Source organism: Cydia pomonella, chromosome 28, assembly GCF_033807575.1.
Source record: "Cydia pomonella isolate Wapato2018A chromosome 28, ilCydPomo1, whole genome shotgun sequence".
NCBI lineage: Eukaryota > Metazoa > Arthropoda > Insecta > Lepidoptera > Tortricidae > Cydia > Cydia pomonella.
Genome location: NC_084730.1, coordinates 3072770 through 3095295, shown reverse-complemented (window position 1 = coordinate 3095295; position 22526 = coordinate 3072770). Strand labels below are relative to the sequence as shown.

General features: G+C 38.2%; 1 protein-coding gene across 4 annotated transcripts in view; it reads right to left on the bottom strand.

Annotated features, from left to right (window-relative positions):
• The window catches only part of LOC133532862 (SID1 transmembrane family member 1-like), a 59542-nt gene that overhangs the window by 35345 nt on the left and 1671 nt on the right, over nt 1-22526 (bottom strand). For 3 of the 4 annotated variants that reach the window (XM_061871716.1, XM_061871715.1, XM_061871717.1), the window contains exons 2-6: nt 20406-20475; nt 18759-18849; nt 11319-11441; nt 4294-4335; nt 645-823 (exon numbers count right to left, since the gene is read on the bottom strand). In XM_061871716.1, the coding sequence (XP_061727700.1) occupies nt 645-823; nt 4294-4335; nt 11319-11441; nt 18759-18849; nt 20406-20475 (505 nt within the window). The remainder of the gene's footprint in view (nt 1-644; nt 824-4293; nt 4336-11318; nt 11442-18758; nt 18850-20405; nt 20476-22526) is intronic. The other variant, XM_061871718.1, reaches the window with a different exon arrangement.

The window sequence follows — 22526 nt, the reverse complement described above, 5'->3', positions numbered from 1 at the left end:
TAAGACATAGAAGACATAGACATAGATTTTTTTTATTTAACACCACATTGAAAAATGTTTACAGGCAATGCTACAAAACATTACAAGCCTTAGAATGAAACTTAAGTAGGCACAAATTAATGTTTACATGTAGATATAAAAAACTTTTAAAATTATGATGCTAAAAAGGAGCGAACCTCAGCATGTGTTGCAGCAGGCTTACCTACTACAACGCTGGAGCTTTAGGTGTTCTTGGCGTTTTAAGATTCCTCCGTAAAATACTGGGCCCTGGGAAAGTCCTTAAGTACCGTGAGATTGAAGACCTAGTGGCTGAACCTAACATCATGGGAGAAAGTAAAGCCCACAGACTCCGTTGGTTGGGCCACCTTGAGAGAATGGACGAAGATCGGAACGTAAAAAGAGCGTACCTGGGTCGCCTAGCAGGAGGACGTCCAAGCGGACGCCCTAGGTATCGCTGGAGCGACATGGTGGAGGCGGATCTGCGCGAGCTTCGAGTCGACAATTGGCGAGAGGTCGCACAGGACCGAGAAAAGTGGCGCTGTCTTGTGTCGGAGGCCAAGTCTCATTTTGGGCCGCTGAGCCAACGGAGTAAGTAGTAAGTAAGTTTTAAGATTAAAATCTGTACTAATACAATATGCACACACCTTTTCTTGTTTAAAAGGAAAAAAGTAGTATTTCGGCTGGCTCGGCGTCACTGTTATATTAGTTGTAGTATTTAGCTTGATGTAGAAGTCTTTGACTGTTTCTACCACAATAGTAACTTGTATCGGGTCCGGTGAGGAGGAAGTTAGATGGACGAGCGGCGTGTTCTGGTTCGAGACGTCTGAAAAGGAAGAGGAAGGTATGACTTGTTTTTTTTTATATTATAACTACTATTAAAATCTAACTAAGACTTGGATGGAACAAATAAAAAGCTCTGAAAATAATACTACTAGATCATCACCAAAACTGGCACGAACGTATTGAACATCATCTTTTATTTTATTTTATGACACATATTTTTTATGCAATCGAGCAGACGATATCGCCTGATGGTAAGCCATTCCCGTTGCCCATGGACACCTTCAACACCAAAGGGGTTGCAAGCGCGTTGCCACAGCCTTGAACAGGAGAGTACGGGTTTCTTGAAGGTATGAAGGTCGTACCGGGCTATCGGTCCGAAATTAAGAGCCGAAACATTTCGATATTCCTCTGAGATTCCCACGTTACAGGCTGAACCTAATAGTCTGTATCTTTAGGTAGTTAATTAAATGTAAACAATGTGTTTTTACATTTTCGGGTACTTGAAACATGTATCAGTTAACCAACCCAATAGAAAACTGCCTGGATCTGTTCCTTCATCGTTCTAGTTTTAACCTATTTCATTTAATCGTATAATGTTTTGATCTACTCCCAAATGGCTAAATATTTCGATCTAATTTTAGGTTCTTTCCTAGGGCGAAGACATGGCGAAGTAACAGCAAATATTCAAAACTAAATTACTATTGATTAATCAAATCATCCCGATATGTTCCTATTTACGAAATAACACGATTACAGCAGCTTCGTCGTTACGTTGAGTAAGTAATATATTGTAGTTAAAATTCTCTAAGTTTTGACACATCGAGTTAATTAATTGTCTTGAAGAATTTTCTTGCCCAATAATAGTACATTGTGCAACGAGGGGGGCTAGTGAAACTTTGGATACGAGGGTGGTTAAAGACCCGAGTTAGCAATATTCTTACCCCCGGAGTTACACACAATGTTTATGTGTAATGTGTAGGGATCATTGTACAGTCACGTCTGAAAATATCGATACGTACAAAGTGGCAAAAATATGTATACACGACCTTATTGCCCATATATTAAGGTAGTGTATACATATTTTGTCCGTGTCGATATTTTCAGACGTGACTGTACCTACTGCTTCTGTTGTAATGCCAATTTCTTGAAATAAATAAATTTTTATTTTTCATTTAATTTCATTTTAACACCGCTTGCTACAGTTCATTTGACAGCTATAATAAATAAATATTATAGTAAATAAATAAATATTATATGACATTATTACACAAATTGACTAAGTCCCACAGTAAGCTCAATAAGGCTTGTGTTGAGGGTACTTAGACAACGATATATATAATATATAAATATTTATAAATACCTACTTAAATACATAGAAAACACCCATGACTCAGGAACAAATACTCATCACACAAATACATGCCCTTTCCAGGATTTGAACCCGGGACCATCAGCTTCGTAGGCAGGGTCACTACCCACTAGGCCAAACCGGTTGTCTAGCTGTAGCGGTTGTGAGCTATACGAGGCAAGAAGTCGGAAACTGCCAAAAATCTACACAATTCATACAATAGGACGACGCTAAGTTTTCATTCCAAGTGATACGTCAAATATGGCGCTCCTATGGGCTATTGTGTCGACGGCCGATCGTAAAATTAGGCAGATCGTAAAGTTCCTGTGCATTGTTTTGACGATAGTCACGTTAAACCAATAGATAGGTAAGATAGGTTCGTTAGGTCGCTTCAGTTGCCCGACGGCCAAACTATCCTAATATAAGCGGGGTTCCGTCGCCTCAAGAAACGAGCAAATGATTTTCACGTTTCTCAAGGAATTTCATGATCTGCCTGATTTTACGATCGGCCGCCGACATATGCATTGTCGCTGCCAAGTCAAACTCGACGTGTTCGGAGTCTACAATTCGTGCCAGCTTTTGCGAATTTACTAATTTCGTGGCAGAACTGACAATTTGGTGAAGTAACTTAAACTAAAACTTATCCAGTACGATTAAAGTCCATTTCATGAATAATATGTGGCGTTCCATACCGAAAGGGTCCTTATGCACATGGAGCCCTTTTCTGATGGAAAGTCACAATTCGCGTTATACCTAAACGAATTTAATATCAAGCTACGTCTGCGAAAGATACTAAAAATTTATTAATATCAAAGAGAATTTGAAAGAGAGAATTGTCAATGAAAACTTTGTAGCCGCGTAAATTTACTGCCATCTATCGCCACATAATTAAAACTTTTAGAACGCCATTTGACTTTGATCCATATTCTTTCACTGTTACGTGCTAAATTTGTTAAATATCAAATTTCGGTCTTCTTATTTTCGTAGTCGACATCTAGCGTCAAGTAGCGGATTTATCAGTACTGCTACTAGACAATAGATGTCACGAGTGTCGCGACTGACGAAAAGTGTATTGCTCAACAATTTACAACTAATATTACAAGCAGATGTAGCTTAAATAAATAAATAAATATTATAGGACATTATTACACAAATTGACTAAGTCCCACAGTAAGCTCAATAAGGCTTGTGTTGAGGGTACTTAGACAACGATATATATAATATATAAATATTTATAAATACTTAAATACATAGAAAACACCCATGACTCAGGAACAAATATCCATGCTCATCACACGAATACATGCCCTTACCAGGATTTGAACCCGGGACCATCAGCTTCGTAGGCAGGGTCACTACCCACTAAGCCAAACCGGTGGTCGCCAAAGCTTAAAATAGAGTTCCGGTTAATCCGGTTTTAATATTAGCTGATAATTGTTGAGATTAAGACTTTTCGTTCGTCGCGACATCTACAGATAAAACCGCTACTTGACGCTAGATGTCGACTACGAAAATAAGAAACGTTTTGGTGATAAAACTGTACCCCTAGTGTAAATTTAGTCGATAGCGAAACGTGACGTACGCGTTTGCGTTAAGTCTCATTTTGTATGGGTTTTTGAACAGCGCGCCAAGCGGGACGTTTTGGAAAGTCTAAAATCTTACACTTAACGCAAACGCGTACGTCACGTTTCTCTGTCGAAAATATTTACACTAGGGGTACTGATGTATGGAGTGAGCAGTACGCTTACTTATTTCTCTATGGTACAGTCATCTACATTTACAAATGCACTTTTAACTGCATAGTTATTTCAGCAAATTTTAAATACGTTTATATTTACTCGGTTAGATATAGCTAAACATAATCTAAGAACCTTATATACTCACATTGAGATTGCATTTCAATTCAATTGCAGCATTGCCGAAGGGTCAATTTTCGAGCTAATTTTTTTTTTTACATTTGTGACAATCCAAATAAAATTTTGCGGCGCGCCAATAATTTGATACTATGCGACATAAGCGCCGACCGCCATATGATCCCTTTTGATTTGGATTGTCACATTTACTGGCGAATATATAAATTTCTTAGCTAAACATATAATAAAGTGTCAATAATCGGTGATATAGTAAAACAATAAAAACGTGATAACAATAAAATTATTTACGTATCAGGGGGCCGCAGTAGACCCTGATCCGTCCCCCGTTTACTACGTCAGCGTGAACAGAAAGACAGACCTATTTTATATATGTATAAAACCCGACCAGTGAACGAATAATGATTGCACTTTTATCAGAGTAAGTAAGGTCAGACTGGACGCACGCGGCGAGCGGAGCGGCGGGCGGCGCGGCAAGCGGGCGCCGCTGTCGTCCAAAACAGATTCATTCAAGTCTATACATTTTGATCGTACTGCTCAGGGCGGGGCGGCGCGAGCTTGTGCGTCCAGTTCGCGGCTTAAGTGCGAGAGTATGATAGACGATCAAAGCGTAACCGTCATATCCCTGCGTCTGTCGTGGGCAGATAATTGAAATTGAACATTTCATGATAACGGTTAGGTTACGTTTGATTTTGTCAATTGTGGCCAACCGATCATTTTATGAAATGGTTACCACATCATGAAATGATCAATTTTAAGATCTGACCACGACATCTATGCATACTCGTACATCTATCTAATACTTACATTGTTAGCATAATAAAGAACTCAGCAGAAGTAATCATTAAATAAATATCGGACAGTTTAAGCGGTGTAATTAATAATTATGAAATAACCTTAACAAGCACGATTTTTAACTACATATGTATTCAACATTTTACCGCATAATTTGCCCGATTTAGAGCGGTTTTAGACTAACGTTTTATACGAGCGTGTAAGCTCGTATAGATCAAATGTAGGGAAAGGTAACGCGCATGTCATCTTATAACGCCGAAACGACCGTATACGCGCAGAAAAAGACGCTAGTCTGTAACCGCCCTTATATCACACGCTTGTTCTGCGGAAGTTTTTTTTTTCATTTTTCAAAATAGACGATAAATGAATAAAATTCCACAACATGGTCAATTACGTCTGGTCGGATTTCATTTCGTTAATCATGCAAGTTTAACCACGGATTAAATAACCGCAATTAAGAAAATATGTATTTAAATATGTATAGGTTTTGTCGTAAGGCCATTGACTACGCGGCGAGCGGAGCGGTGGGCGGCGCGGCGAGCGGCCGCTGCTCTCGTCCAAAACAGATACATTAAAGTCTATACATTTTGATCGTGCCGCTCGGCATCGTGCGTCTAGTCCACGGCCTAATGCTTTTTTGAACGTATGGACTATGACATAACGGAAAGCCCAGCTCGATGTTAGTATGTAGTTCGCCGTAGAGCGTTTTCACATTGTGCGATCTGATATCGGATGTACCTATACTCTGTATCTTTAGGTATTTAAATAAAAGTAAACAGACAATTTGTACATTTTCGGGTAGTTAAAGCATTTATTGGTTAACCAACCAAATACAAAACCGCCGCCAGAAAACGACGGGAGGCCTTTGCCCAGCAGTGGGACACTAAAGTAGGCTAACAAAAAATAATAATTTAATAAATACAGAAAAAGCGGCTAAGTGGGAGTCGGACACGCCCATGAAGGGTTCCGTACCATTAATGACGTATTAAAAAAAAACTACTTACTAGATCTCGTTCAAACCAATTTTCGGTGGAAATTTGCATGGTAATGTACATCATATATTTTTTTAGTTTTATCATTCTCTTATTTTAGAAGTTACAGGGGGGGGGGGACATACATATTACCTTTTGGAAGTGTCTCTCGCGCAAACTATTCAGTTTAGAAAAAAATGATATTAGAAACCTCAATATAATTTTTTTAAAGGGTTTGATGAAAAAACAATTCTGAGTTTCAGTTCTAAGTATGGGGAGCCCCCAAAATTTATTGTTTTTTTCTATTTTGGTGTGAAAATCTTAATGCGGTTCAAAGAGTACATCTAGTTTCAACAGTATAGTTCTTAGTTTCGAAAAAAAGTGGCTGTGACATACGGACGGACAGACAGACATACATGACGAATCCATAAGGGTTCCGTTTCTTGCCATTTGGCTACGGAACCCTAAAAACACATGTCTTAATTTTTACTTCCATCCGAAACCCGATATCATATCGGGCAATGTGAAAACGCTCGTAACCTTTGATATGCTTGGGAGCAGATATGCTCCATATAGATCGTGTCATTCACGACGACGCGCGCCTCGACTCGTATTGTCATATTATTAGAGGTTACATTTGACAAATCTGCGCGCCATCGTGGATGACACGAACTATACACCGTGTTTTTTTTTTTATTATTTGCGTTAATTTCGAGGGTGCATTCCTGAGCTTAAATTAAGTAACTTTCTCAAAGATACCGATATTCTAACTAACTCCATTTCGGAGATAATCAATCATAAATTTTTATATTATAAGGCCCTTACGAGCGTGTACGCCTTAGGGCCTGTTCACTTATTGATTAGTGTTTAGTGCGAGTTCATACATTTGCTACTAACCTAACGTACTATCTCGGACGATCGATGTTAGAAATGACATTGATATATCACAGTTTTCAATTGTTTGGTTGAGTTAAATGTAATGCCCGTGTTACAACAACGCTGTATGCAACATTTAGTTACTTTTTATAAAAATAAAAATAGTAAAAAAAAAACAAAAATTTTTTTTTTTTTGAAAATTAACTATGCCATTTAGTTTCCTTAAACGTACTTACCGAAACCCCGGAGTTAACGCAATTCAATAAAAACACGGTGTATATATTCAACTTAAACATGAAGTTGTCATGATTGCTATACAGTGTGGAAAATGAATAGCCCTGGTGGGAAAGTATCTTAAAACCTTAATTAAGCTAATTTTACTTAAAGGAAACGTGCTTTTATTTTTAAAAAGCAACAAAACTGCATCTTCCTTGCTTTGTCCCGGCATTGCCACGGCTCATGGGAGCCTGGGGTCCGCTTGGCAACTAATTCCAAGAATTGGTGTAGGCAGTAGTTTTTACGAAAGCGACTGTTATCTAACCTTCGAACCCAGAGGGTAAACTAGGCCTTATTGGGCTTAGTACGGTTTCCTGACGATGCTTTCCTTCACCGAAAAGCGTTCCATACATAAGTTCCGATAAACTCATTGGTACGAGCCGGGGTTTGAACCCGCGACCTCCGGATTGCAAGTTGCATGCTCTAACCGCTAGGCCGCCAGCGCTTATATTAAAATAAAACAAAACTGCATTAAAAAATCGCTTGTGTCGCCCGGGACTCACACCAACGTAGAATTTCAAAAAATAAAAATTCGCTATTTTATTCCACTAGTCGATAAATTTCATTTTTTTTTCATTTTATTTCAGCATACATAAGCATTACAGTAGTGTATCAAAGCGCTTACATACTAGTCATTAAAAAACACACAAAATTAATTCAATAGCAATTCCATAAAAAATTACAAATTACAATTACAATGTCAACAGATTTACGAAATTATTAGAATAAAAATTCGTAATAATAATAATCCATAATAATTTCTTATATATATATATATATATATTATAGGACATTATTACACAAATTGACTAACTCCCACAGTAAGCTCAACAAGGCTTGTGTTGAGGGTACTTAGACAACGATATATATAATATATAAATATTTATAAATACTTAAATACATAGAAAACACCCATGACTCAGGAACAAATATCCATGCTCATCACACGAATAAATGCCCTTACCAGGATTTGAACCCGGGACCATCAGCTTCGTAGGCAGGGTCACTACCCAATAGGCCAAACCGGTCGTCAAATAAATAAAAATATAAAATATAGCTGTAATTAATATAATTAGCAATGAAAGTTAAAATAATTACTGATATCTATAAATTACGGATTACATAATTGTTTGTAAGTGACCTCTGTGAACTCAGTAAGAGAACAGCTAAACAAAACTATTTCAGTCGAGATCTTATTTAAAATATTGATAGCGGTGACCAACGGTGCTCTAGCGAGTAAGTTGGTTCGCGCGGCGGCACGGCCCGCGCGGCACCACCAGCCCCAAGGCACCCAGCACTTCCGGATTGTGCACGACCCTCCGCCATACTTTATATATATAAGTTGCTAACGACAAGTTCCGCCTCAGTTCTAATTTTGTATAGCCTATCATGCCGAGAACAAAGAGAGTCGGGTACATGAAACATGAAATACAAATATCTGGCGAACTTGTTTTGTATTTTTCGACCATCGCGGAGTACTTATTCTCATGTGGGATTTTTTTTTTTTACCACGACGTTGGCAAGCAAGCATACAGCCCGCCTGATGGTAAGCAGTCACCGTAGGTGTTACATGCGCGTTGCCGACCCTTTAAAAATCTGTACACTCCTTTTTTGAAGAACCTCATACTGTAGACCCTCGGGAAAACCTCGGCAGGTAGCTCATTCCACAACCGGAGCGTGCGCGGGAGGAAGTTCCTCTTAAACCTCACAGTGCGTGACCATTTAGGTTCTAGGGTGTGAGGATGAACACCCTGCCGACGGCGGGCGGTGCGGTGATAGAAAGTAGCCGTGGGCATCATGTCAAACAATTCCATATAATAGCGCCACTCTAGCCTGCTTCTAACTAACGCATTATACAGAGCCTTGACTGTTGCTGTGTTGTAAACGTCCTTTGTCTGACGCAGTATGAAGCCTAAGTTCCGAAAAGCTTTCTTACATGTGTCTACTATGTGCTTTCTGAAGGACAGATCCGACTCAACGTGCAATCCCAGATCTCGCACAGACGACACGCGCGCGTCCCTTCTCCTCTTATATTATACGAGTGGAGCAATGGAGAGACGGCTTTGCTATAAGACACTACATTACATTTGGAAATAGAGTTTGTTCTTATGGCTCCAACTCACTACCCTGTCAATATCGCTCTGCAGTCTCTCACAATCATGAACATACTTTATTTTTAACAGCAACTTAAGGTCATCTGCAAACATCAAGCAACTAGCCCTCTACTAACTAGACCTCAGATGCCCGCGCGGGTTCGTACCTGGTGCAGAGGTTGGCCATCGCTATCCAGCGCGGTAACGCGGAAAGTGTGATGGGCACATTTGCACCCGGTACAGGTCACGGAGGTCTTTTAGAATAAGATAGTTTATTTATCATTGTACTCGTAGTTTATTTATATATTATTGTTTTGTGTGTATTTGTTTCTAATTAAAATACAGTAATACTTATTGAAAATACTTGCAATGCAAAAGTTTCTTGTTGTTTACATTAACGAATGCTCTTCCTGCAACGTTTTTTTTTATGAAATAGGTATAAGGTTTTTTAAAAGTGACGCAGCAACTAGCATGTTTTACAATACTTGGAAGGTCATTGATCATGAGAGTGAAGTTCAAAGGCCCCAAATTGCTACCCTGACTTACACCTGAAAGCGTTAGATAACAGTCCGATATGAGGCCTTTGTACTGTACATATTGCTTGTGGTTCCTAAGGTAATTTGCAAATAGGCTAATAGACTTGGCGTAAAACCCACAACAGCCAACTTTGTCAACAATATGTCGTTATCGACAGTGTCGAACGCCTTCTGGAAATCGAAGTATGCGGCATCAACCTGTCCGCCCGGTCGATATACTTCCGGTGTCGCATAATTCATAAAGCATAGTAAATTGCTCTCCGTGCTGCGGCCCGGTCGAAAACCATGTTGGGCTTCGCTCAATCTCGCCACAACCTGTGGAAATATCGCCGCGTGCAACGCAGATTCGAAGAGTTACAGTTACAGTTTACAGTTAATGTTAAATTTCTCCAAGAAACATTAGGTCTTACGCTCGTCTGTCGTACAAAATATCCGTAAAATCGAAAAGGCCGTGGCAGGATAAGGGAACATCTAGTACATTTATAGTTTTTCGCCCTGATTTTTTTCTGATGATGTGCGACGTCATTAGTAAGGGCTATACTAAATTTCAGCATTCGCCTCTTCTTTTTTTTTGTATAAAAAAATAAATTTAAAAAGGGCGAAAAGCTATTACCCTGAAATAAATTATGCTGAAGCGATCGACAAGTGATTTGTTAATTTTTATTTAGTGGAACCCGTTTTCTTCCGAAATGGAATTTCATAGAAAAATTACCGTTATTTCGAGATTCGAAAAGCTATTCTTCCCTCTTAACACGGACACATAAATATCATTCCCTCGTACACAAAAATATTTTTATACAAGCGAATAGTAAAACATTTTTGGATGCAGTTTTGTTTCTTTTGAAAAATAAAAGAAAGTTTCCTTTAAGTAAAATGAATGAGCTAACTTAAGGTTTTAACATACTTTCCCTCTAGGGCCCATTCCTTTTTCCACCCTGTATAATCGGCAAATTTTTGACAGGAGCATAAGAAAGGTCAATATCCAAATGTCAAAAAGTCTGAAATTATCAACAATATGTCCTTATATCGGAAAGCTCCAATGTTAAAAGCAATTTTCAGATTTCAAATATATTTACAGAGAAGCTGTCGAGCACTTGCATCTTATAGACGCGGGCCAGGATCAGTCAGAAAAAATGTTTTTTCAGTCAGGCGATGACTGAAAAAATATTTTTTCAATCATCGCCTCCCGATTGACATAGTGTCAGATGATAGTTTGGATGCTGTTTTAAATTAAAAAAACCGTCAGCCGGTTGTATCGCGGTGGAAAGACCGTCAACTGGTCACATGAACATGTAAATACGCGCCTTACACTTGTGTCCGCAAAATATGCGTAATGTGTAAATTGCGTAATCCGTTTATTTGAAACGCCTCAATGAATGCTACATGCAAAGTTTCATGATTTTATTATTACTATCATAAAAAGGTAAAGCGCTTATTTTTTACATGTTCATGCGACCGGCTGACGTTCTTTTCGCCGCGATACAACCGGCTGACGATTTTTTTAACTAACATTAGCATGTAAACTATCGTCTGACAAAGTATCAAACGGGAGGCGATGACTAAATTTATTAATTTTTTTACGTGTTTCGGTGGCTGCCATACCTCAACCCACGAGCGGCGCGGCAGCTGACGTCCACGAGGGTTCATCATACATAGCCGTTAACCACTATACGAGTTATCGGCCGGGAGACGTTTTTGGTCATGGAAATCTGTTCCTGGCTCGCAGTACATTCAGAGTGTTGATTAATATATAACGTGTTACAACTTACCGCAGGTCTCTTCGTCCTCAGCGAACATGTTGTTATGTGGACAGAGCGTCCGCGAAATGTTGGTGAACTGTTGGTAGCTGCCAGGCACCTCCACCACCATGGGCAGCTGCCAGGATGACACTCCTGTAACACAGAAGAACAAGGCCTGAGTGGACGCTCGCGTTGGGCGTGCAGCAGGGCGGGGCGTGCGGCGTGCATGTTAAAATAATGCAAACGTATAGGAGCGGCCGCAGGGCACGCTGCTCACATCACTTGTGAGCCCGACGCCACGCTGCACGCCCCGCCGAACGCTCCGCTTCGAGCGTCCACTCAGGCCTTAGTGTAAGCAATATTGACGACCGGTCTGGCCTGGTGGGTAGTGACCCTGTTTATGAAGCCGATGGTCCCAGGGTCGAATCCCAGTAATTTATATCTATATACGTATATATATATCGTCGCCTAGTACCCATAGTATAAGCTTTGCTAGGGCTAGGTCGATTTGTGTAAGATTGGTCCCAAATATTTATTTATCCAAATTATAATATGTGACCGAGGCCGGCAAAGCCGTCCCACTTTGTCGCTTGCCATATGGGCGCCTTGACAGGTTATTCGTTTAAAGATACAAGCAAATCTCATCCTTATGGCAAGCGATAAAGTGGGACGTTTAGCCGGCCGCGGACACATATGAGTAAAATATAATCTGTAAATAAGTTTTTCGCAAAAATTTCATTTTTGGTACAAGCTTTGATCGCTGACTGTACTTTTCTGATAACTCAAACATGCAAATTTGATAAATATTTGGGGATGGGGACACTTACACAGATCGGCCTAGCCCCATACTAAGCAAAGCTAATACTAGTTACTAAGCCGTAACGTAAGCCATAATTATCATTTTTTGATGAGGGCCACAAAGATGGTTTTGTCTTGTAGCCCCGGGCCGCAAGATGAATTTGCTTAAAGATCAAACAAACAAACAAACATTTATTCAACAAGTAGGCGGGTGAATCAACTTTTTTTGTTTTGTTATCCTGTCCCGTTGTCCAAGGGACAACAGTGGCACAGTTTGTTTGAAGAGACGTTGTATGCCGTTCTATTAACATGCTTAGTAGGGGGCCCATTATGGACATTGGTTATAACGACCACAAAAACGCAAGTTTAATACATTTAAGTACCATAAAATCAGTATTTCAATGAACTTTTGTCCCCTGGACAACTAATCGTAACCATGACAACGAGTGACGCTAAGAAGTTGATTCTCCCAGGCCACAGGGGCACTTTTACATGTCAAAGTTTTACAATCATAAAAAGAACAAAATACAATTACAAATATGGAATCAATTAAATATTAGATACTTAATTAGAGATGTATACAGCAGTGGCGGCGCGTCACAAATATTCGTAGGGAATCCGGAGCTAATTTTGCTTTCCTTTTCTCCATGAACCGGTCGTGAAAGTACTCAACAGGCTGAAATTAGACAAGCCGGTGGGAATCGAGTTCTTTGAACGATCCGCCACTGGTATACAGTCTCTAAATGTCTATAGGAACAGTTTAGCTATGTCAGCTCATATTTAAGTGCGCGTGTACCGCGGTATGAGCTGACTAGCGAAAAGCTTTATTAGCTTTACTTAGCAACGGGACGCCGGTCCCGCCCGAACCATTGTACACTTAACTATAGTAGACTCAAACCAAACGGACGACCGGGGTCATATCTCTATCTCTCTTACCCTACCTTCGACCACGACAGCGTGAATGAGAAGTTTTACAACCGTAGTCGTCCGTTTGGTTTAGGTCTACTATAGTATTATTCAATATATGGAGTCAGATATATAAGTGATTATTATTCCAACACCAAATAGGTCACCCTAGCCACTTATATATAGAACCCCGATATACTTCTAAATGTCTAATTACAAAAAAACAAACTATGATAAAAAAACACAAACAACAAATACTAAAATTCTTTAGAGATGTACAAGTCTCAAGTATCAGAGATAAAACATAATTAAAATAAAAACCGGCCAAGAGCATGTCGGGCCACGCTCAGTGTAGGGTTCCGTAGTTACTCTTCCGTCACAATAAGCTAAACTGGAGCTTAAAGTATAGTAAATTGTTAACCAAGGGATGAAACGGTACCTTTCACGCGAGTTAAACAAATATGCAAATTTACATAATCAGTCCCTAATTAAAGTAAGTCTTTTTACTATGGGAGAAACTTTTTGCGATAACTCAAAAACAGCTAAACTGATCATGTCCGCTATAGTTTTCATTTAATGTCTTTCTTAAGTTCTACTTCCACGATTTTTTTCATATTTTTTGGACTTATGGTTCAAAAGTTAGAGGGGGGGACACATTTTTTTTCTCTTTCGGAGCGATTATCTCCGAATATATTCACTTTATCAAAAAATGTTTGTTGAAGACCCCTATTAGTTTTGAAAGACCTTTCCAACGATACCCCACACTGTAGGGTTGAAGCAAAAAAAAAATTCACCCCCACTTTACGTGTAGGGGAGGTACCCTCAAAAAAATTAAATTTTTGTATTTTATTGTACGACTTTGTCGGCTTTAGTGATTTATATATCCATGCCGAATTTCAGCTTTCTAGCACTAACGACCACGGAGCAAAGCCTCGGACAGACAGACAGACAGACAGACAGACGGACATGGCGAAACTATAAGGGTTCCTAGTTGACTATGGAACCCTAAAAAGATTATTAAAATATCCTTAGAGGTGTAAAGGGTCTCCAAGACTTGAATTCTTAAAGACATGAAATTAACAAACAGACAGGAACCGAATGAAGTGTCTCACGTCACGTGAATGCCACACAAAGCCAACTAAGATGAAATTCGGATGGCGAGGTTAGATATGTATCTAAAGACAATTATCATGTCTGACATGTTGATCATTACACACGTAAATCTTCTTCTTCCTTGCTCTTTCCAACTTTAGGTGGGGTCGGCTCTCCTAATTATTGTTCGCCACGACATTCTATCGAGGGTTGTCGGGTCAGGTAGATTATTCCTATCAAGGAGCGTGGGCATGCTGGTCCACCATGTTGCCGGCGGGCGTCCTCTGCCTCTCTTTTTCTCCAGCAGGTCTAGAGCTTTTTTGACGATATACTCATCATCCCTACGCATCATGTGCCCAAACCACCTTAGACGGTTTTCTGTAAGCTTTTCGGGTATTGGGGTCACCTTAAAGCTGCCACGAACGTACTCGTTTCGGACTCTCTCTAGCCGCATTACACACGTAAATACTTATTGAAGATAATTTCTATCAATGAACGATTGTACCGAAATAATAGCAATCTAATCTGGTGACGACTCAACAATCGTAGTAATCTATCAAATTTATGAGAATTAGTCAAATACATTTAATTTAAAAAACCGATAAGACTCCTCCTTTCCAAAGGCTCGGTAACCGGTTAAATTTCCAAATTGTTATCATGTACTTGGCGCAAACCCTTTTAACTTCGCTTTCGTGCGTAAAACCGCTATTTTTAAACCAGTTTTTAGGAGAACATTTCCAAGTTCTTGTTTTAATTATCGGTTTAGAACAATAAAAACCGGTTTCTTCATATGTCGGTGTCTGTTTCCGGGACACCATCAGACCAGCCGGCCGTCTCGTGCTCGTCGAATAAACCGATTTATTAAGGTTACAATAAAATTCTTAAAACGTTCTCGTTCTTATGAATGCTCGGAGTAAAACCGAAATAAACAGGTATTAACTGTTATTTTTAAAACCGGTTCTGAGCATTCCTTCTTTCACCGTTATTCAAATTATTTATACCCAAAGATGATTCTTTTTTTAAGTTCCCCACCGAGATTCTTACGGTGCTATTTTTGGGGGGATTTCAGGGTGTAAGGAGGATGACCCAGTTCAGGTAGTATACGTGCTACACTTAGGTGCAAAAGTGCATCTTAGTAGAATGTGGAGAAGTTGATGTCGATCAAGGGGAGGGGCACATGATTAAATAAATAAATAAATATTATAGGACATTATTACACAAATTGACTAAGTCCCACAGTAAGCTCAATAAGGCTTGTGTTGAGGGTACTTAGACAACGATATATATAATATATACATATTTATAAATACTTAAATACATACAAAACACCCATGACTCAGGAACAAATATCCATGCTCATCACACAAATACATGCCCTTACCAGGATTTGAACCCGGGACCATCAGCTTCGTAGGCAGGGTCACTACCCACTAGGCCAAACCGGTCGTCATGATTAAAACATAACAGTACTACTTGAAATTTTCTACAAATCCGCCTAACATATGATGTACTTGGCATTTACGATAATTTTGTAATTTAGAATCGAAAAGTAGAAAGAAACACATTTTTATTTTTTCCAATATTTTTATTTCTTCCTATAAAAAAAAAAAAAAAAAAAAAAAAAAAACATTTATTTCAGACCTTGGTCCATACAGTTAAGGTCCGACCGAGATCTCGGTCTCGGTCTCGGTCTCGGCATTCTCGGCCAAAAATCGGGCCGAGATCTCGGTCTCGGCTCTCGGCCAAAATGGGCCGAGATTCCTGCCGAGACCGAGACTAGGCAATGAGTTATCATTAGTGAATTTGAATTTTCCGCGCACGAGCACCGGGATCTAAGCCACCCGTTGGTTGCATCGCCCAATTGGTGTGACGTTTTTTGTGATTTTCATTGCTTTTGTACCCACATTTTAAGCCAATTACTTACCAAATATTAAGTGTTGGGATCGGATAGGCGCGGTTGCAAGTAATGACTTGTTCATTTCATTTGGGTCTTTTCATTTGTGGTTGTTGTTATTGATGAACAAATGAGTGTATATTGTGCTCGGGATGTAACTTAGATTAACTTTTTGTGAGTGGAAGATGACACAGGATATTTTGATACTAAATATATTTGTGTCAACGGGAAGAAACAAAGCAGTAAGTACAAAACGACACCTGTAGCGTATTTTTAGGGTTACAATATATAGCTCTTTATTTTGATTATTATTATTGTACCTCTTTTTGTGCACATCCATACTGAAAAAACCAGCCAAGTGCGTGTCGGACCACGCATAATGGAAGGTTCCGTACTTTCACACAATACAAAAAAGCCGTACAAGCAAAAGAGCGTATGTTAGTGGCACTTTCGTCGTTTTAATAAGATCAGTTTTTTTATAACTCTTAAATGGCTTAACCGACCATTCATTCATTCGATTCTAAATAATTTTCCTGAAAAATTATTTCCTTATGAAGCTTTATTATTTAGATATTTTGAAAATGGTTTTGCTCTCCCGGTTCAAAGTTAGAGGAGATCACACTATTTTGTTTGGACCAATTATTTCCAAAAATAATGACTTACTAAAAAAACATTTTTAGCAATCTTTATGTATTTTTAAAGACCTATCTAATGATGAGCCACATGAATTATTTTTAACTTTTAGTTAAATTTGTATGGAGTATATATTTGAAAATATATTTTACAATTTTTTTTCTAAATTAAGAAGCAACTTACATAATACATTTACACCTACGTTCCAAATTTTTTTATAAAATATATTGTATTAGTTTATGAGTAAAATGGCTGTGACATACGCACAGACCGACAGACATAAGGACATGACTAAACTATAAGGGTTCCATTTTTGCCATTTTACCTTTTGCTACGGAACCCTAAAAATACTATTTATGGTGGTTCGATTTCCATACAAAAAACAATTGCATTTTATGAAATCATTATACACTATTACTACATAAATATGTGCGTATCTATCTACTTTCGACTATTAGTTTGAGCTAAATTGATAGAAAAACTATGTTTCATACAGAAACCACGCAAAAAACGTTATTTTGGTGTTAACTTTGATAGAAAAATATAACGTTTTTTGCGTGATTTCTGTATGAAACATAGTTTTTCTATCAATTTAGCGCAAACTAATAGTCGAAAGTAGATAGATGCGCACATATTTATGTCGCGATAAAATGCAATTATTTTTTGTATGGAAATCGAAACACCTTAATAGCGCTCCGAAGCGGTAATCCACCTATGATAACTTTTTGCTGATATATCATCGAATTTCGATATGAAAAAAATTTTTAGTGCAAAATTCGTATTTTTTTTTTCTATTTTATAAATTCTCGGTCTCGGTCTCGGTCTCGGCCGAGAATCCCATTGAATCTCGGTCTCGGTCTCGGTCTCGGCCGAGACAAAAAAAGCATTCTCGGTCGGACCTTACATACAGTGTTAGTACGACTTACTCTAAAAAATTATATTAAATTATTATTGAAATAAATTAGACTTACGATATTTAAGGGTTTAAAACTGGAGCCAGGCACATACACCAGTAATAACTACATACACTCATGCGAATTGTGTGTATGTAGCTACCACTGAGTGTACCCTGGTCCAGTGCACAAGAAGCTGACTGTCAAGCCTGTCAGCTATAATTGCCAGGAGACTGTTGCGGCTGCCCCGCAGGCGCCGCAGCGCGGCCGCGCAGCGCGCGCGCATGATGGCCTGGAACCCGTCCACGCGCGCATCCGCGAACATCCCGGACGCGCTGCACCAGCGAGGCAACCGCAACAGTGGAAACTCCAAATAAATAAGAAATTCTGCTACTACCATGAAATTGTTTTAATGGAACATATTTTTGAAGTTACTTTTAGGTGACTTATTGCAAGTTCGGTGGAAGTGTACCATTAAAAGCAGCCATAGAAAGTGTCTGTTAGTTCAATGTTAAGGAAGACTGTTATTCTGCCAAAAATACAAAACTCATTAAAAAAAGCTGTTATGACACTTATGACAAGGTGCTCCCTGTGTATTTGCGACCGGGCATAGAGAAGTCTTAGGGGCAACTAGGGGTGCACTTCTGCATTTAATCTAGTGTCAATACAAATCCGATAGGGTTTCACGCAGGGACCCGTCTACCCCTTCCCAGAAAAAAAGCCTTTAAATGACTTAGCCGTTCATCGAATAGCCCCAACGATGGGCTTTCCTTTTGAATGGCTTACCCGTTCATTTGACTTAGCTCTAGGAAGGGGTTTCCCTTTCAGAGATACCGCTACATGAAAATCCCCTTCCTAATTCAAAAAAATATGACGCCTGTGCCGTCAACGCGCTTGACACCCAATCCTTCTCTTTAAAAATAAATAAGCAATATTCGATTCTATTTTCACCAAGAGAAAGTTGAAAATGGCATAAGCGTTATAATTTATAATCGATACCCCTGCAAGGCGTTAGCGCTTCGGAACGGTTATCAGCTTACCCGTATTATGAAGCGCTTAAAAAGCCAAATGAAAGAGTTTTAGTTAGCAACGGCTTTGGTAAGCAAAGCCTTACGAAATACCCCTTCAAAAACCCTCGAAGGGGATACCGCCCGGTCCGTCGTTTCACGGCATAGTACAAGCTTTGCTTAGTTTGGGGCCAGGTCGATCTGTGTAAGATTGTGCCCAAATATTTATTAGTAATGGATGACGTACCTTTTTGTTGTCGCGCCGTGACGAAGAGCGGGTACGTGCTGTTGGCGAAGTCGCTAGCGACAGTCACTCGCGCCGGGGTGTCGAACGAGTCCTGTGTCAATTTCATTTCATTTCATTTATTTTCCATTCAATCAGCACTAACAGCTAAACCTTCGTGCTAATTGGCAGTATATTCCTTAAAGTCTAACATGCATTAATCGCAAAAAAAAAAAATAGGACAATAAAATCTTATTTACTTATTGAAAGGGTATAGCAGGATAGTCTTTGAAAAATTGACACCAGCGTTTTTGGTTGGTTAACCCTTTCAAAAGGCATCGTTTGGTTATAGTTTCGAACCAAACACGCTGGGGCCAATTTTTCAACGGCTATCCTACTATACCCTTTGTGAGTACAAATTTCAATAAGTTAAGTAAATAAGATTTTATTGTTAACCCGGAATAAATGTCATATACAGAGCACACATTTCATTTGTTAGATAACTAGGCACTCATGCTTTGAGCGTTCAAAAGAATTAAAACGAATAAATAAATAAATCAAAGAGAATTTGAAATAGAGGTGTATTGTCGAAGTAAACATTGTAGCGACGTAATATTACTGCCGTCTTTCGGCACATAATTAAAACTTTTAGAACGCCATTTGACTTTAATCAAAAGTGGCGCCATCTTATGTCACAAATTAAATTTAAATTAAGTTATTAAGAATGAAGCTAAATGTCAAATCGAATAAAACAATAATAATTATAAATAAATACAATACAGAAACAACAACAAACAATACGCAACAATATTCGTACAAACGACAAGGTATAATAGTCTGTCAAGCCATTTCCGTCAGTAAAAACAGCGGCAAATTAAAAAAAAATTAGACGCGAAAGGGTTATTGTTCCATAGAAAATTCAAATTTCGCGCCTTTTCACTACTGACAAAGATGTTTGACAGCCTATAATACTCATACTCGTATAGGCTCAGACTCATATGAAAATAAGTTTTTGGCAAAAATTAAATATATTGGTGCAATCTTTCATGCCTGACTGTACTTTTCTTTCCACAGACAACTGATACTCATCGAGACAATTGGGTTGAAACTTGACACATGTTGAATATTATAACAAAATTTAGCTACTTGGATAGAAAATGAGCAATCCATTATAAAAAAAGGAATTTAAAAAGACATTCGATTCCTTACATTTTATTGAAAAATAAATTGTAAGACAACTTTATACATAAATGCAATATTTCAGGATCAAAATAGCAATTTTCTTGATCCATACATTTAGAGGCAGACTAATGTAATGTAACGTCACATTACAATATCATTTTGTTAGAGGCGTTTCAATCGTCGAGTGCGAGCGTCAGGCTTTAACTCTCATTTTTGACCTTTGTTTTGCTTAAATGTCCTATATAGACATTTGATCCTCAGGAAAATCAAGATCAATTGACATTATTCACAAAAAACTGTCAAGTAGCCAATAAGGTTGCATTGTTTTATTACAGAGTTCCTATGGCCACCTCCTGTCTCCGTCATCAGATCAGTCATCAGATCAGCCCGTCGTTACCACAGTATTGTAGAGAAAGCGTTGTTATCGTTTGTTTTTATCATAAACTCTAAGAATAAGTACTATGTGCCATTGTACTAGTCAAAACATACCCCGGCGAACTCCATGATGTATTCTATATTTTTGCTGACGTTGACTGTGTATTCAACATCAAATTTGTACCTGAAATTATTAATAAAATCTACTATATTTTACACTTAATATAAATACAAAACAATAGAATAATTTATTGAGAAAACCTTTTTGCAAATGTTACATTATAAATAAATAAATAATAAATAAATAAATATTATAGGACATTATTACACAAATTGACTAAGTCCCACAGTAAGCTCAATAAGGCTTGTGTTGAGGGTACTTAGACAACGATATATATAGGTAATATATAAATATTTATAAATACTTAAATACATAGAAAACACCCATGACTCAGGAACAAATATCCATGCTCATCACACGAATAAATGCCCTTACCAGGATTTGAACCCGGGACCATCAGCTTCGTAGGCAGGGTCACTACCCACTAGGCCAAACCGGTCGTCAAGTCAATTATGTATGCACTTTTACATATTAATATTACATACAATGGCTCTACAAATAAGATTGTATAAAATATTTTTGCTGCCTTCATTTCGTAGCATATTATTGAAGGCGATTGTACAGATATACAGCCAGCTGCAGAGAAAAGGTACCAACCCTGCATAGAAGTACCTGTTCTCTGCAGCTAACCATACAAGTTACAGAAAGTGTCAAAATTTTTAAGTAAGTGAAAAAAAATTGCAAAAGTTCTCCGATTTCCGGGAAAATTTCATAGGAATTTAAGGTCATTTTCATTTTAGAAACAGAAAATGTTGAAATCCATACAAAAATATGTTGTAATTGCTAATTTCTTTTCGCAATATTGAACTTTCCAACAGGACATCGGTAATGTGTTCCCGAAATTGCAAAAGAGTAAATAATGTGTGAATAAAAGTTTTTTTGTCACATTTTTCCACTTCTGCTTGTTAGGGTTCTGTACCCAAAGGGTCAAACGGGACCCTATTACTGAGACTGAGACTCCGCTGTCGTCCGTCTGTCTGTCACCAGGCTGTATCTCATGAACTGTGACAGTTAGCCAGTTGAAGTATGTGTTGGAATGAACTTTTTGAATAAACGTCTTTATTATTATTATTATTTCTGTTGCCGCTATAACAAATACTAAAAACAGAATAATATAAATATTTAAGGGGGCTCCCATACAAAAAAGTGATTTTTAGATAATAGTACGGAACCTTTCGTGCGCGGTTGGCCAGTTTTTTTTGTCTAATGTCCCATGGTTTAACTTCAAATATAAATGACTAGCGACCCGCCTTGGCTTACGGGTGGCACAAAATTATACACCTAAACCTTCCTCAAGAATCACTCTATTGATAGGTGAAAACCGTGTGAAAATCAATCAAATTATTTTTGAGTTTATTGCAAACATACATATGTTTTATAAGGTGTATTGATTTTTTGTTGGAACAGAGAACAGAGTTGCGTTTGTTTTACTTCATTTGAAAACAAAATTAACTCAATAAAGAAACAAGAAGTCCTAACATTCCTTTAAAACTGCTACCAATATTCTGGTCTCTGATACTCGTAATTATACCTAGAAGTTTTTCATGCAAATTTTCTTTTTTTACCTAGAAGTTTTTCATGCAAAATTTCCGTTCTGAAATCAATAAGCAAAGGAAGTGAATAATAAATCTATAAATGAAAATTATAATGAGCTGTTATAGTTGTGCCTTTACATTCTCCATTGTATAGGGACTGTCCTCGCGCGAGAACAGTCCCCATAGTAAACGGCAGGGATCGGAAACCGGTATTTTTTGTATGGGAACGAAAACGGTATTTTTTCGTTCTTTGTTAATTACTTCATTTCTAATTAGGCAATCTAATAATACGAAGTCGTTATCTGAAAACACAACTGAGTCCTACATTTAGAGTATAAAATAAACCGAAAAATATGGTTATTTCGATGATTTTGCAAAAAACCGGTTCCGATCCCTGGTAAATGGAGAATGTTCTCAAGAACAGCACAACTATAGCAGTAACTTACCAAAATGTTACAAAAATATAAATCAAATCAATATGTTATATATTTAAATATACGAAAACTATTGTACATATATTATAGTAGGTACCTTAAAGACAAAAAATGCCTAAAATATTGAAGAAGATAAATAGAAGAT